The 16195-nt window shown below is 40.2% G+C and overlaps 1 protein-coding gene across 1 annotated transcript in view; it reads left to right on the top strand.

The window, feature by feature from the left end:
• The first annotated feature begins 11807 nt into the window (after nt 1-11807).
• Nucleotides 11808-16195, top strand: part of CHIA (chitinase acidic) — a 14614-nt gene continuing 10226 nt past the window's right edge. Inside the window, exons 1-3 of the mRNA XM_004699186.2 lie at nt 11808-11832; nt 13966-13995; nt 14548-14749. Coding sequence (XP_004699243.1) covers nt 11808-11832; nt 13966-13995; nt 14548-14749 — 257 coding nt within the window. The remainder of the gene's footprint in view (nt 11833-13965; nt 13996-14547; nt 14750-16195) is intronic.

The raw sequence follows: 16195 nt of genomic DNA, 5'->3' as shown, positions 1-16195 counted from the left end.
TTAAATTCTATACTACTGGCTAAACTAGTGACACGATCATCGATGCATAGTGCTTACTCATTGGACCGTGAACAGTAAGGTCAGCAGTTCAAAACTGCAGGGGAAGGAGGTTTTCTACTCCTGTGAAGACTCGCAGGCTCAGAGCCTTACAGGGGCAGTTCTGCCCTACCCTACATGGTCACTATGAGCATCTACTAGATGGCCATAGAAGTGATGCTCCAGGGGGATGACTGATAATATTCTCTAACATAAAACGGCAATGAAATCTCTAAGATAAACCGGAGACATATATAAACCATAGGTGCATGAGATACATGAATGGATTTTGGGCTTGCACTTAGTTCTAACTTTGATCTTAGAACTATTAGTTCTTATGACCTGGCCCTACTTGATGCTTAACCTCATGAGGAGATCCTTGAAGATCTGGGTGCTATAGCAAAGTGTGGTGAAGAAACCAGATGGCGGCTGGCTATCAGAAAGGACAGCATCTGGCATCTGAAAGGCTTGTTCTCAAACAAGCAGTCATCGAAGTGAGGCATCAACTAAGTCCACATGGAAGAAGCACACCAGTCTGTATGATCCAAAGATTGTAAATAACTCATCCAAATCTAGAAGAGGAAATGGCTTAAATTGTAAGTACGTGGTTCACAGAAAGATAGGAATGACAGCAGAAGCTCAATATCTATTTGCAGGGTCCACACATGAGTTGAGTTCTCTGGTGAATCCTGTCTGATCATAGATGAGGGATGTGAACAGCTCTGTTATCAGACAAAGAGCCATGTAAAGTCAATTATGGCAGACATAGGTCAAAATGTAACATCTTATCATTTGATCGCCCTTTTGGCCCATTTTTAAAGCTGTTCAGTCCAAAAAAAAATGTGAAGAGGAAATTCACATGCGTTAAACTCCTGGTGAATCCCCTCTGACCATGGAGCAAGGATGTGAATAGCCAGGTTAACAACATGCAGACTACATTGGAAAGTGAATTGTTGAAGATGCAGTTAGGTTAAACTTTGGCATCCTAGCATTCGCTCTCCCTTGTGATCCATTTAAATTTGTTCTAGTTTTTAGCGTTTTCTGCTTTCTTTTCAATTGAGGTTTTCGTCTGTTTTACTTTGTTATTCCTGTTTGTTTGGTTTTTAATATTTCTCTATATGAAATCCAGGATAGGTTAATCTATAGAGACAGTAACTGGATTCATAGATCCTTGAGGGTATGGCGGGGAAGGTGGGGGGAATTGCGGAACTAATAACAATGCATACTAGAATGCAGAAGATGTTCTAATACTGTTTGGGGTGGTGAATGTACAACTCTTCTTGATGTAATTGTTATTGAATCATATGATATGTGAATTATATGCCAATAAAATTGTTGGAAAAGAAAATAAAAGGACCCTGATGGTATAGTGTGTTGTGGGAAACAGAAAGATTTCTCCCCCAAATAAGACACTGCTTGCAGCTAATGGTAAATGATTGTCAAGTTACCTCCCTGAAGGCAGTCAGTTGCCAGACTACTGTCTGGACTGGTAGGGCCAGGTCTCTGCTCTTAAGGACAATGAGCTACTTCTCCCTAAAGGCTTGCAGTCATCAATTTGGTTCTTGTAGGTGGAGTTCACACCCTGCTGATAATGATCTCTATAGTTCAGCCACAGAGCAGGTCAAATTGGCTCAAATCGGCTCAGTGACATCCAAAGTTAGGCTGCCATCTGAATCTAGGATCCACCCTTCTTGTCACATATATACCCCCAATCCCTCCTCTTCCTATTGCATGTGTATCCCTAGATTGTCCCCCTGCCATTGCTGTGTAATCTATAGTGCAACCCCTTCCTGTGACGTATGTCTTTACCTGTAATTAGTGAGCTTGCACTCCACCCAAAAGTATATAGGACTGGGCTAGCAATAAAGAGCTTTCTCTTGGGCTCTTGTCGGTTCCCCCTCTCCTCTCCTGTCCTTGCTCCCCTGTTCCCTTTCCCTTTGTCCTCATTCCCTTCCCCCTCTTTCCACATGGACCACCAAGCAGGGCTGAGGTGAGCATGCCACTATGAAATGTGTCTGACTCCAGTATTTCAATCTCTCTTCTATCTCTCATGCTCTCTAGGACTTTACTATACTCTTTATATATCTCAACCATACAATTGTGCCTCTCTAACCCGTGATTAGTTGTGGGGGGGCTGGCCCTTCCCCCACAGAGTGTGAGCTGTGCTGCCAACTACAAAGGCAGCAGTTCAAAGCCACTAACCACTCTGGGGGAGAAAGATGAGGCTTGCTAAAGATTTACTAGCTTGGAAATACACAAGGCGTACTACCCGAGTCTATAGAATTCATATCAGTTGATATCCTTTCAATGACAGTGTTCTTTTTTTAATTGCTGTTTAGGAATTCTTCATAATTTTTGAATATTTTTATTTGTTCAGGGCCACACAAATTACACGAACAAACACATGAAGGCAGTGAGGAGATCAGCGGTGTGGGTCTCCCGGGGATGGCACCGGCAGAGATTGGTGCCCAGGGCCTGAGGAAGGGGGTTCATGAAGAAAACAAAGAGGCCAGTGTGGCTGGAGCAAAGAGAGCACCGACAGGGGTGGGACGTTACAGGCAGTGTAGTCAGGGGAGAAAGGGGGTTTTTGGGTAGGAATCTGCACATTTTTTTCCATGAAGGGTTAGGCAGTGACTATATTAAGCTTTTGTGGCCATATGACCTTCATTACAACTACGCAGTCCTGCCATCAAAATATGCAAGCAGCCAGAGACAATACAGACAGGAATAAGTATGGCTGTGGTCCAATAAATCTTTATTAATTAATTCTGAAATTTGAATTTAATATAACTTTCACACATCATGAAATATTGTTCTTTTTACCTCCCCTCCCTTACCTATTTAAAGGTGTGACACTTTTCTTAGTGCTCAAAAACAAATGGGGGGTCAGATTTGGCCCATGCTGGGCTCTGGTTTGTTGATCCCTGGTTTGGCTCCTCATAAGGCACTGAAGCAGTGATTCTCAACCTTCCTAATGCCACGACCCTTTAGTACAGTTCCTCATGTTGTGGTTACCCCCCAGCCATAAAATTATTTTTGTTCTACTTCATAACTGTCATTTTGGTACTGTTATGAATCGGGGGACCCCTGTGAAAGGGTCATTTGACCCCCAAAGGGGTCACGACCCACAGGTTGAGAACCGCTGCATTAAAGGGACTTTTGCTGATTTTCACTCTGCAAAGACAAAGAGGCATTGCAAATGTTAAGTGATTGAATAATTTGATTTGACGTGTTTTTTTTTTAACTGGAGGATTTTCCAGGCTGTGACCTTTTCTCAAATATTTTTTTAAATGTTGACTCGTTTGATTTGTGGAGTATAACGTTTGCAAAGAAAACCCTATCATGCATAGTTGCACAACTATTGAGTCAGGCTTGTGACAGTATCCTAGGCAACCCTCTGGAGGGGGCTCTCTCTTCTTCTCCTGCTTTCTACCCCTTTCCTCCTGCCTCCCTGCCCTCCCCTCTACCCCTCCCGCATCTGAGGCCTCATCATAGACTTCAAAGTCTTTTCCTTTGGTGTGAAAACCACTTTTATTTGTTTTTCCCACCCTTTTATAATAATAATAATGGTATCATGAAATACTTATCTTTATGAATTTAGCTAATTTTGCTAAGTCAATGTCTTCCAAATTTGACCCTGTCACGAGATGTTTGGCAGTTTCACCATGATTTTTTAAATATGTGTAATAGTCAATTCTGTGTGTGTACCAGAGTTATCTGTCCATCCCTTCACAGACTGGGTTTTTTGTTATTTCCATCTTTTTGCTATTAAAGAGATGTCTATGATAAACATGGATGTGCACGTATAAAACACACCTATAAGACTGAAAACAGAGAACAAGAGATATCAGTTTGTAATGCTATCTAGTCCACATTTCAAGTAACTAAGATAATCCCAAAGGGTCAATGGAGTGCACAGAACTGGTATCTGAATTCTCATTGAGGCTCTCTCTTGAAAGACTATGTTGCTATGAATTTTAATGAAGGGTGCGAACATGATCGGACTGGGTGCAAATGAATAAGTACCCTAGTGTATAAGATAAAGGTAAGATTGAAGTACAGCATAGGTAGAACACATGACGATGATGAACTAAAGATTGTTCCCTGTTTCCTGAAGATAGAGAAGATTCATTGCTCAAATGGGGCAGCACTAAGGGGTCCTCCGAGGTAACCATCCTCTGAGACCCCTGCCTTGATAAGTTAGGGGTATTATCTACTTAACTGGAGATACCTCCCACATCAGCAATGCATTGAAGGAATAATTCTGTTCATTGTGATAATCCCTGTGTTATTCTGGGTAGACAAGAGAAACAAATCCACAGAAACCCATATGTATATAAGAGAGTTTTATATAAAGGGTAAGTGTACATTCAGAAAGCATCCCAACCCAATTCTGTCCAAGCCCATAAGTCTGACATTAGCCCATATCTCTGGTACCAATCCACAAAGTCCTCCTCCATCTCACAAACACACGCAGTGACTCTGACTGCAGGAGGAAAGCCAAATCAGTGAGCATGTAAGCATCTCAGCGCTGGCAGGGCTCTCCACATGGCTGCTCCAGCACCCAGGGCTGCATCAGGGTAGGTTCATGTGGCTTCTACTCAGGGATATCTTGCAGGAAGTAAGCCTTACCAGCTGAGGCAAAGAACTAGCTACGGCAGCCGTACACTGGTCCGACCATCAGAGAACAAGACAGAAAGGCAAGTCTTGCTGAGCCATTTATCTCTCTGCCCTTCAATTAATCCCACATGTGTTCATTGGCCAGGTTGCCACAATAAACCACAACTATAACAATCCCCAAACCGAATCATGCTATTTCATGTCTTTTATTACTCAGAGAGAAATGGGAGCAAGAGCATGCTGGTGAAGTCAACGGGAGCCCAGTGCTTGGTTCCAACCGGTAGGCTGACTGCATTGCTTACTCAATACTACAAATGACCTGAATCCAGGCATTCCTAGCAATAGACCATCTGTTCTCAGCCATCTGTTAGGAACCTAGGTGTCTGAGAACAGGAAACTCCCGGGTACTAAACAACTGTCACTCATGGATTCAAGCCAGGTGCACCATCGTACACCCCTCTTGCTTCCTTTCTTCTCCCGCAGCTCACAGTGTTATATCCTAGTAGCAGGTGCTGGCAAGCCAGTCCCAACTGTTAGCAACGCTCTGTCCAACAGACCAAAGCCCTGTGCCATCCTCTCCACGGTTGCTGCGTTGGAGCCCCTTGTTGCAGCCACTGTGTGAATCCATCTCACGGAGGGTCTGCCTTTTTTCCCCTTGGTCTTCTGCTTTCCAAAGTCTGATGTCCTTTCCCAGGGACTGGTTTTTCTTGATAACTTGTTCAAAGTGCATGCGATGAAGTCTTGCCATTCTCACTTTTAAGGAGTGCAGCCATACTGTACTCCTTCCAAGACAGTTTGATTGTTCTTCCTGGAAGTTCATGGTACATTCAATATTCTTTTCCAACACTATCGTTCTGATGAATCCGTTTTTTGTTGATCTTCAGCCTTAGTACTTTGAAGTTGGTACTATGCCCTCTGCTAAAAAGTAAGTAAGGATGTTAGTCTGGGTATCTTTACTGGGCTGTTGATGCTCTGTTCAACTGCCATGTGGACACAGAGTAGCTATTCTTGCCCTGGCATGGAGAAAAATGATGTACTCTCTCCCATGATCATGCAAAGGAAGAGCGGCGGTGCTGGATTTCTACCTAGGCAAAGGCCCCAAGTATTGGGGATAATGCAAATGATACTCCTGGAAGGAGAAAAAAGTCCTTTTACTTTGTAAGAAAGCAAACACCTAAAACCCAGGGAAGTGGGAGGTGATGCATTCTCATTGTGTTACAGTTAGATCCCCTAGAAGAATTTTTGCTCAAGCTGCCCAAGGTTGTAGACACAACTCTCTTTGGTGGTAGTCTCCTCTGATCATCTGTCATGATGCTGAATTTACCATCCAGAATTTATTCAGTGAAGTGAGCACTAGTGGCCATTCTAGTGTTTCCTAACATCACTATCCTCCTAGCACATTCCACTGAGTTATACTATCCTGTAATTGCCGATGTAATTGACTGTCAATAAAGGATTCTAGGTCCCAAAGCCTAGTGAGTCATATAGGTTAGCTTTTCTTCCCTCTGGGATGACACAGGTCTCTTGGATATTGGGCTAGACTTAGAAACAATATTGTAGTCTTTAGTCTTCTTAGTTTTTAATTTTAACCCTTATGTTTCAGCCATAATAATGGTCTTGCTCAACTCCATGTAATGCTCATACCTATTGAGATAGTTTATTGTGCCAGCCTGGCTGATAAACACAAGTGGGATTAACTGAAGGGCAGAGAGATAAGTGGCTTGGTGAGCCTTGCCTTTCTTGTCTCTCGCTCTTTGATCATCGGACCAGTGTGCAGCTGCTTTGCTTGTTCTGTGCCTCAATTTAAAGGCTACACTACCAGTGGGACGCCTAGCCTGTGGACTGTGTTGCTGTAAGTTGAGGTCCCTTTAAGACATCTCTGGAGCTGGGGACTGGCGGTTGGTGATCTGCCTTGTGATTGGCTGCTGTGCTGACATAGCCTAGCTCTCTCTACAAATAGAGGAAGATCTGGCAGCAGACTAGATTTGAAGGACTGCTAGTCTCTCAACTTTCTCTCACAGACGTGAGTTGCACTGAGCCATTTGTAGTGCTTTATAATTTAACTGTTTATTTCTTGTATTATATATTTATCTGTATATGATTTGACAGTTCATTTCTTGTTATATATCTAATTATCTTTATAAATAAATATATTAAATTATCAGCAATTTGGTTTTATCTCTCTAGAGAACCCTGTCTACCACACAATTTAAAATAGCTTCATTAAAAAAGACTTAATTTGTAATAGAGAGAAAATAATTTTAAGGGATAAGAAAGACAATTAGAGAGAAGCATTTATAATTTTATTAAGAGAAATTAGATATTAAGAGATTTTGAAAGACCTAAATAATTTTTGGGAGGCAAATCAAGTTCATGGATAAATAGACTTTACTACAAAGAATCAATTATCACCAAATTTATCTAAAGATTCTATGTAATTTCAATCAAGATTCCAATGAGATTTCTCATGCAAACTTGACAAGTGAATTATCAAATTAAAATGGAAGCATAAACAGGCAAAGTGGCTAAGACATTCCTAAAGACAAAGAGCAGTGGAAGGCTGGGTGTGGGAAGGGGAACATAGGGTAATCGGACCTACTGGGTGCCCTTACATATGACAGTCTAAGGTATGTTAGAAATGGTATTTCAGGTTAGTGTGGAAGAGATGGATTACTCATAAATGATGCTGGGACAATTATCTACTATTATAAAAAATACAAACAGATCAAGTTCACACTGTAAACAAAAACAAACTTTATTAAAGAGTTCAAATTGGAAAGCTAGTATTTAAATTTTAAAGAAACTTATGTCCTCAGGGTAGGAATTTTTTTCTCCAAAAACATACAAAAAAGAAGTAAATCACAAAGAAAAGTTATATCTTTTGCTAATTAAAATGAAGAATTTCTTTTCATCATAAGCTACAATAAAGAGTGGGGAAACAAGGTCCAGAGTGGGAGACTATATTCTAATACCAATAGTGGACAAAGAATTAAAACCCAGAATCAATATAATGTCTATAAAAGATTAATGAACTTGTGAGAAATCCAATTAAAAGCTGTGTACCAAGATATAGGCCAAGAAAACTCGTAGAGGTATGCAGGGGGGAGCTGGAACGAACTACGTTGTTCCGTGTAGAAAGGCCAAGGTCATGCAGCATAGTCATGTCGTACAATGCCATACAGCTGGGAAGATAAACTAGCAGCTGCTGCTTGTAACAGCTTGAATGTTCTCAAGAACAATACTGACCTAAAAAGAAGAAGTACGCACAGTGATATTTTATTTAGAAAAAAGTCAAAACTCAGACTCATGGAAAAAATGCAGCAGACTACTCACTGAAGCTTCAGCATCCACGGTCCTGAGACCAGAAGAACTAGATGGTACTCGACCACCACTACCCACTGTTCTGGAAAGTTCCTGGATAGAATGGAAGGGAAATATGGGACAAACATCAAAATCATTAATAAATAAATAAACAAACAAATAAATAAATTAAAAGACCAGGCTTACTGGTCAGTGAGAGATGGGTGGAACTCCCAAGACTATCGCCTTTAACCTCCCTTCCGGTTAGTAAATTCAGGAACTGAATTTACTCCCAGGGGTCAATTTTCACTCAAACATTAAACAAGTTTATAAGGGAACAATACCACTACAGAGAGAGGTGCATACTTCCCCGAATAATGCGCCATTTGAGACCAAAAGGACAGCGGTCACCCAGCGACAAAGTGCAGAAGGCAGAAAGGGCTGGAAGGAGGAGGAATGGACACGGCACAGACACGGGGAGGAAGTGAACCACGTGATGCGACGTTGCGGGAATTGCAGTAAACAAAAGGTGTTATAAATTGTAGAATGAAAACTGATATAGTCTACAAATCTTCACCCCGTTTACAATAAAAAGTGTTTGTTCATTTTTAATGCACTCAATGAAAATACATTAGACCTGGCTGTACTATTCTTGTAACTACTAATGAGTCTGTAATTTTTCCAAAAAAATTTTTATAAAAATAAAGAAATTATCAAGGGTTCATGAGGAAGGGAGGGCGGCGGGGTTGGTGGTGGTGGGAAATGAGCTGATACCAAGGGTTCAAGTAGAAAGAAAATGTTTTGAAAATGACAGTGGAAATATGTACAAGTGTGCTTGACACAATGGATGGGTGGATGGATCATGATAAGAACTGTAAGAGGTTCCAATACAATGTTTGAAAATAAATAAATAAATAAAGGAAAATGAATATGCTAAACGGATCACATTAACTAATATAAAATTAATGGCATACAGACATTTGTGATAAAATTATAAATAAAACAAAGACATCTTTAGCACAAAACACAGAATAATATTTACTCCAAGAGGGTGAGGGGCATCTAAATGAGACATACAGGGCATTTCAATGGGAATGTTCTCTATGTTAAGCTAGATGATAGGACAGAAGTTTTCATGTTAATATTTTCTTAAATTTATCATCTTAATTCATATGTGTGATAAATCTTACAATAAAATGGAAAGGTACCAAAAAGAATACAGGCTAATTGAAAAAAGTTATGCACAACAGAAGGCTCCATATGCCAACAAGTCATTACTTGTTCTACGAATGCTCAAATGGGCGGCAAGTTTGATGTGGACTTATCTAAACCTAATAAGAAGCTCTTAAGATAGGATGTTTTATCTGCAGATCATTTATTTTGGATGGAGTGCCTAATTCAATGGAAAATACCTCACCAAGTATAAACAGCACCTGGATGGTATTGAATAGGATAACTTAGGGCCACTGGCCTCAATGTTCAATTTTGTGTGCCCTTGACTTAACCTTGATTTATATAATCCTTGTTCTTTCTTCCAACTATAGAAGCCCTGATGATACAGCAACTAAGCATTTGGATGAAAACCAAAAGGTCCATGGTTCAGACCCACCGATCATTCCACAGGAGAAAGATAGAGCAGTCTGCTGTTGTAAAGACTTATACTCTTGAAAACCCTATAGGGCGATTTTTAGTAGAAATTGATTCACAGCAATAGGTTTGGTTTTGTTTGATTTGGTCCGATCTCACCATATTTCCTCACTACACTACACTGGGAAAGGCTTCTTCCAGGGAACATATTAAATTTTCATTCTGGAAACTGCTTGTCTTGGAATTGGGTTCTTTCTGGGTTTAGTGCTTAATTATTTTTATCAATTATTTTCAACTGCCAAGTTGGAATGATAGCAATAATGCTCTTCATAGGCTAAATAAAATAACAAAGTAGAATTTTCTAGTAAGCAGTCACTATTTTGTGTTCAGTCAGCATTCAGTCTCCAATTGTTTAGAATTTCATCCAACTGCCCTGCCCTTTCCTCAGTCAAGGGCATGGTACAAGCTCAAACAAACAGAACACTTCTCCCACAACTTAGATTCTTGTGTGGAGTGATGATGTATGGATTAAAACATGATTATTAATCCCAACACGCTCCAACCCTCACCATGAATGTTGTTAGAAAAGGTATTTCCAATTAATAGGTTGTTGATTTTGTAATATTCTATCATGCAAACACCTGTATTGTTTGTATTACTGTATTTTCTGACTACCAATCTTTGTTTCCAATTTTCACATCCTAATAATCAGTAATTATCAATGCATATTGATTGCATGTTTGGTCAATTTCAGACTGCAAAAGTCAGTAAAAAATTTCAATTTCTTACTTTTGGGCATTAGTGATTAGTGCATAAAGGTGGGTAATAGTCATATTAACAAATCTTTCTTTTGGACCATGAGTATCATCCTATCATTGACAGCATTGTACTTTAGGATAGATCTTGATCATGAATGTGATGCTATTCCTCTATGATCTATTATTCCCAGCATAATAGGTCATCTGCTCTTTTGATTCACAATGGCCAATACTTGTCTGCTTCCGCTCACTAATGTTTCCAAAGAGCAAACTCAAACTCACTGCCATTGAGTTGATTCTGACTCGGAGGCACTTAACTGGACAGAGTGGAACGCTCCTATAGGTTTCTGAGACTAACTCTTTGTGGGAGTAGAAAGCCTTGTTTTTCTCCCAAGGAATGACTGACTGGTGGTTTCAAACTGCTGACCCTGAAGTTAGCAGCCCAATGTGTAGCCACTATATATATCACCAGGTCTCCTTACTGATGTCATCAAAAATTAAATGGGACATATGATAGATACGCTAGGCACTGCCTAACCAGAACTGTCAGTGAGTAGATTCTGACTCATATCGACTCTATAGGATAGAGTAGAATTGCTCCTGTGGGTTTCCAAGACTGTACACCTTTACAAGAGTCGAAAGCCTCATCCTTCTCGCATCTTAGGCATTAGCCTCATCATTTCATGCTAATGTTTAGACAAGTGAATTTGGATTAATTTTAAATACAAAATTCGGCAAATGATCAAGTTTCAAATATTTCTATGAAAAGAGATTCTTTTCAATATTATCACCACTATTTCTGTACCTCAGGAATAAGAGTTTTTATTTTTAGCATCTCCTGGCTATAATTTGAAAATATGGAACACTAGAGCATTAGTTCTTGGTGATTTTTAGTGAGGACACTTTGGGAGCCACACGTTTTTGGATAAGTTAAATATAATCATGACTTGAAGGCATTCCAAGCAACAGGTGTGGCTAGAGTACTCAGCAAGTAGTTCCTAGTGAGGAAAAATTTCTTAGGGACTGATTGTACAAATTGCATTTGGGGAATTCCATAAAGAAAAAAGGTTTAAGAACCGCTAATAGCTTTCAAGATATCTTATTATTTACTTTTCAATAAAGTCCTGCTTTGATGCCAGGCACGAAATGTCTACAGCATAAAACTCAACCATGGCATCTAAGCTGATGCGTATCAGTTCTGGGGACTGCCAAAAAGGCCATTATGCTGGTGCTTGTCATGCCGACAGTCCCCAGCACTACGTTTGGAGCCATCATACTGCCTTGTCTTTGTTTGCTAGGGACAATAGTGACCCTGGCAGGAAGGTGTAAGTTGGAGGTCCTAAAAGTGATGTTTATAGGGGAGGAGTTCTGACTTATTAATTAACAAGGTACACATCTGGGTTAAGTGCTTTTCATGATAACAATAGCGTTAATGATAAACAGGAGCTCAGATGGTGGGTATAAAAAGCAAATGCAGGCTTTGCTAGACCAGTGCAGACGGCAACCATGGCAAAGGTTCTTCTCCTGGCAGGTGAGTTTGTCATCAGAGACCTTGCCTCCCTGTCTGATTTCTTCTTCTCTCTGGATCTCAAATCTTGAGGCAGACAACCCCACGCTTGTCCATCTCTCTCCTTGGCTAGCAGTATGTTTCTTTTAATCTTAGATATCAATAGAGAGATACTCAGGTGTGTTATGCATAAATTCCTTTAGATTATTGCAAGGTAGTCATTGTAAAGTATACAAGACTTCAGAACATTCTTTAATAAACTAGAAAAATGAACGAACTGTTACAATCACAATGTTATTTCACTGGTCAGAGTCCAAATCTTTTGATTTCAGGTATTTGTTCTTGACTCAAATTCTACAGAGGTTTCTTGCAGCTAGATTGACAGCAGTGAGCAGTGTCATCCTATGTCTCTGTTAGGGCCAGAGTCCAGAGGTTGTCTCTGCCTCTGTCTCTGCCTTCTCTCAGCGGGAGAACAGAAATTCAGGGTTTACATGTGAATTTCACACCTTTGCTTCCTATGATAAGGCAAGTATGATGTCAAAGACTAGCACTACATATCTTTTCTCCAGAATTAGAGATTAGCCAAATCTCACATCTTTTCTTCAAGGCTGCTTGCTTAGATTTATGTCTCAAGGCTAGTTTACAAAGATTAACTGTGCTATGTTTTTGGTTTGTTTGTTTTTTATCATAGTATACTTGTTGAAGTAAACTTCAAGTTTGTTTATATTGTTCACATACTTCACATGCTTCAGAAATTTTCCAAAAAACTTTCTAAGGCCTTTTGTTGCTGTTCGTGGCTTTTGAGTTGATGTTTGGCTCATAGTGACCTTGTGCAGTGACATAGAACTGCCGGTGGGATTTTCTCGGCTGTTATTTTACAGGAGCGGATTATTACAGTCTTTCTCTAGCAGAGTCACTGAGTAGATTCAAGCCGCCAACTTTTGGATTATCAGCCAAGTGCTTAACCATTGCATTATCAGGCCCCCTTTACTACTTACTTGCAGGCTTATAATAATTTATCATTAAGGTGTCCTGTTTTTAAGGTAATATTATAAGTGCTTAATAGATATGTATTTTGAAAGCATAATACTGACTTGTACCTTATGTAATTTGAGATCTTCATAGAAATATTATCACCATTAATCATCTAAAATTTTCAAGATAATCCCAACATACAAGCCTCTGGTTCTCGTAACCTTAGTGAATGCTGGTAGCAGGTTTCCTTCGTTGAGCCCACTGGCCTGGTCCTAAAAGAAAGGTTCGTTGCTTCCAAACTTGCCTCCTCGCATTTTGTTGGATTGTTCCTTTTCCTCCGCTCGTCTTCCCGCTACCCCTCACTTTAATTTGCATTATTTTTATTTAGAAGTTTGTGTCCTTGGCCTATATTTGTCAGAAATAAAACTAAATAGGAAAACAGAGGTTGCCTATATAAGTTATCTTTGTTTTCTTGTTTGTAGAATTGTTTCTTGTTCAACTTCTATGGACCTACTATAAAAATGACACTATTAGAAGTACAGTCATACATGGACTTAGTAAACTTTTTAGAGCCAAATAGTAGTGAGAGTTTATGATTTGCTCGAGGCCTGTGGTTTACAAACTTTTTAAAGTTTCTGAATCTTTTCTAAATACAACCTCAAGTCCAATTTGTAAAAGAATCAAAGCAGACGTGTTCTGGTAAAAGCCAGGATGAAATAGCTAGAAACTCACGTCGTCTCATAGTGCTCAGCATCCTCTCTCCTCCGAAGGTCCTGAAGAGTGGTCCAAAGGAAGAAAGAACCTCCCACAAGCTCAGGAGATATCGAATTCATGTTTTAGAGCATGTCTGCTGGAGAGTTGGGCGAATCCCTGCTCAAGGAGATAAAAGGCATGAATGGACCTTCACTGAGTAGAGTGAATTTGAGATATTTTCAGCAAGTAGATTTTCCATTGACAGTAGACTTCTGACTCTGCATCAGGAACATTTCTTACTGAATGGAAGAAGAGAGGAAAAGGTGCCCCTGTTTTACTAAGGGGAGGAAAGGGAGTTCACTGAACAGCTTGCTCTTTGTCACAGTCCAAAGTTCCACCGCAGCCGGAGCCATTTAGCCAAGGTCTCCACGTTAGGTTCTACGGGGAATTGACCACTGACACGGAGTATGCTTTCTCTTTCTCTCCTAGGTCTGGTCCTTTTGTTGAATGCTCAGCTGGGTAAGTCATGGGTACTGTGCGTTAACCTCTGACATTATCATTTTCTACCACAAACCTCAAATCCCTATCAAGTATCTAGATGAAAGATCTCTGCTTTATATACTATTTGGAATTTATTTATATCCCAATATTACTTATAAAAGAAATATATCATGAAATAAATCATACCAGAGAGAGAGAGATTTAACTTTGAGGGAATCTACTCTCTTGGATCCCTTCATCCCTTCATCCCCTTCAGTGTGACCATCTAGGAGTGAGAAGCTTGTGTTTATTGAGCTGCATTGGGACTACTGGGTTGCTTTTCTCAGAAAGTGCCTAGATTTATCCAAGATCCTAAGACGATGTGTCAAAGTTAAAAAGAATCGAACCAGATCACTGACCAGTCCGCAAGTTAAGATCTTGGAACTCAGCGGCAAGACTGGTCACCCTACCCACGCCCACAAGAGACCAGACCCGGGGCAGAGGGAAGGAGAGAGAGGCAGGACCCAAATTTGCTACACATTTAGTGGCACCTGAATCAGGGCCACTGCCCTTACTCCTTACTCTCCACAGGCTCTGCCTACCAGCTGACATGCTACTTCACCAACTGGGCCCAGTACCGGCCAGGCCTGGGGCGCTTTAAGCCCGATGACATCGACCCCTGCCTGTGCACTCACCTCATCTACGCCTTTGCTGGGATGCGCAACAACGAGATCACCACCATCGAGTGGAATGACGTCACTCTCTACCAAGCTTTCAACGGCCTGAAAAACAAGTGAGAGAAGCGGGGGACGGCTATTTGATAAACTCTTGTCATGACGTCTCAAACGAGAATGGCAAACAGACCACCTAGGGCTTGTCTTAAAATGCAAATTAGATTCAGTGGGTCTGAAGGGCAAGACTGCGTTTTTCACAGAACCCCAGACGGTGCTGATGAGTCTGGTCGGGGATCCGCCAGCAAGAACAGAGCTGGTATAGCGTCATTGTTGTCAGGTGCTGTACAGTGGATTCTGACGGGTAGCAACGCTACCTACAACAGAACGAAACAACGGCCAGGCCTGCATCTTGACAATCATGAAATGTCCATGATTTTAAGCCTCTGTTTCACAGGAATAACCAATCATTGCCAGCCTTTTCCCCACCCTAAACCTCAAATTCTGATACATTAACCACATGCAAATTATCAGCTTTCTAGATATCAAATGTTGATTTATTTATATACCAAGAAGACTTTTTAAATTATATGTATGAAGAAATACACCATACTAGGGTAAGAGATCCGTGATTTTTAAAAAATCATTTTATTGGGGTTTACAGCTCTTATCACAATCCATCCATCCATCCATCCATCCATTGTGTCAATCACATTTGTATGCTATCTTTTTTATAGATAGATGAGTTTAATTTGGGAGGAATCTATTGTTTTAGTATTAGTAGATTTAGTAGATTTATATTTAGTGGTAGTAGATTTAGGATTAGTAGATATTAAAAAATATTGGTTCTGTTTCTTTCTCTGTCCAAATTTTTTTAGTGACCTAGGAAACTAGTCACTACAGCTCCTTGTATTAGGCAGTGGGAGGCAGAGAAAACTACATGGCATTGAACTCAAATATCATATGGGTTTGGTCTATCTTGATAGAATTTTATTTTCTATGTTGAAAAAAATACTGGTACTCTTTAATTTCTAATTTATTCAGATTGTTCAAAATTGTTTCAATCCACTGATATCTTGAATGTAGCCATGGGGACTTAAGTTATGAAAGCTGATAAGAAACAGGCCCCTTTAGAATGGTGTTTCTTGACATATAGTCCTTAGACTACTCGAATCAGAACCACACGGAGCACTTATGAAAAAAAGCCGATCCCTTAGTCCAAATCTGAGGAAAGACCTCAGATAAGCCCAAAATCTTAGTGCCATCTTCCCACTGTGACCTTGTGCAGAATTCTCTCTGCTGTTTGAAAACCACTATGCCAGGAAGAGTGTGTTCTTTCGAGCCAGCCAATTCATGTCAATTGCCACAGACACTTAGAAAACAATCAAGCTCAAGCAATCTTTGCCATTCATCTGCTGAGATAGAATTAAGAGGTAATTTTGCTTAAGTCATGTATATCAGAAATATTATCAATCATCACAAGAAAATGTGGTGAAGAAAGCGGATGGTGCTTGGCTACCAAAAGATATAATACCTGAAGTCGCTGAAGACAATGGGTGCACAAGCAA

Source organism: Echinops telfairi, unplaced genomic scaffold, assembly GCF_000313985.2.
Source record: "Echinops telfairi isolate 266 unplaced genomic scaffold, ASM31398v2 ScPeMD7_443;HRSCAF=831, whole genome shotgun sequence".
NCBI classification, from domain to species: domain Eukaryota; kingdom Metazoa; phylum Chordata; class Mammalia; order Afrosoricida; family Tenrecidae; genus Echinops; species Echinops telfairi.
Note: the sequence above shows the minus strand (reverse complement) of the source record. Positions and strands in the feature narration are given on the sequence as shown.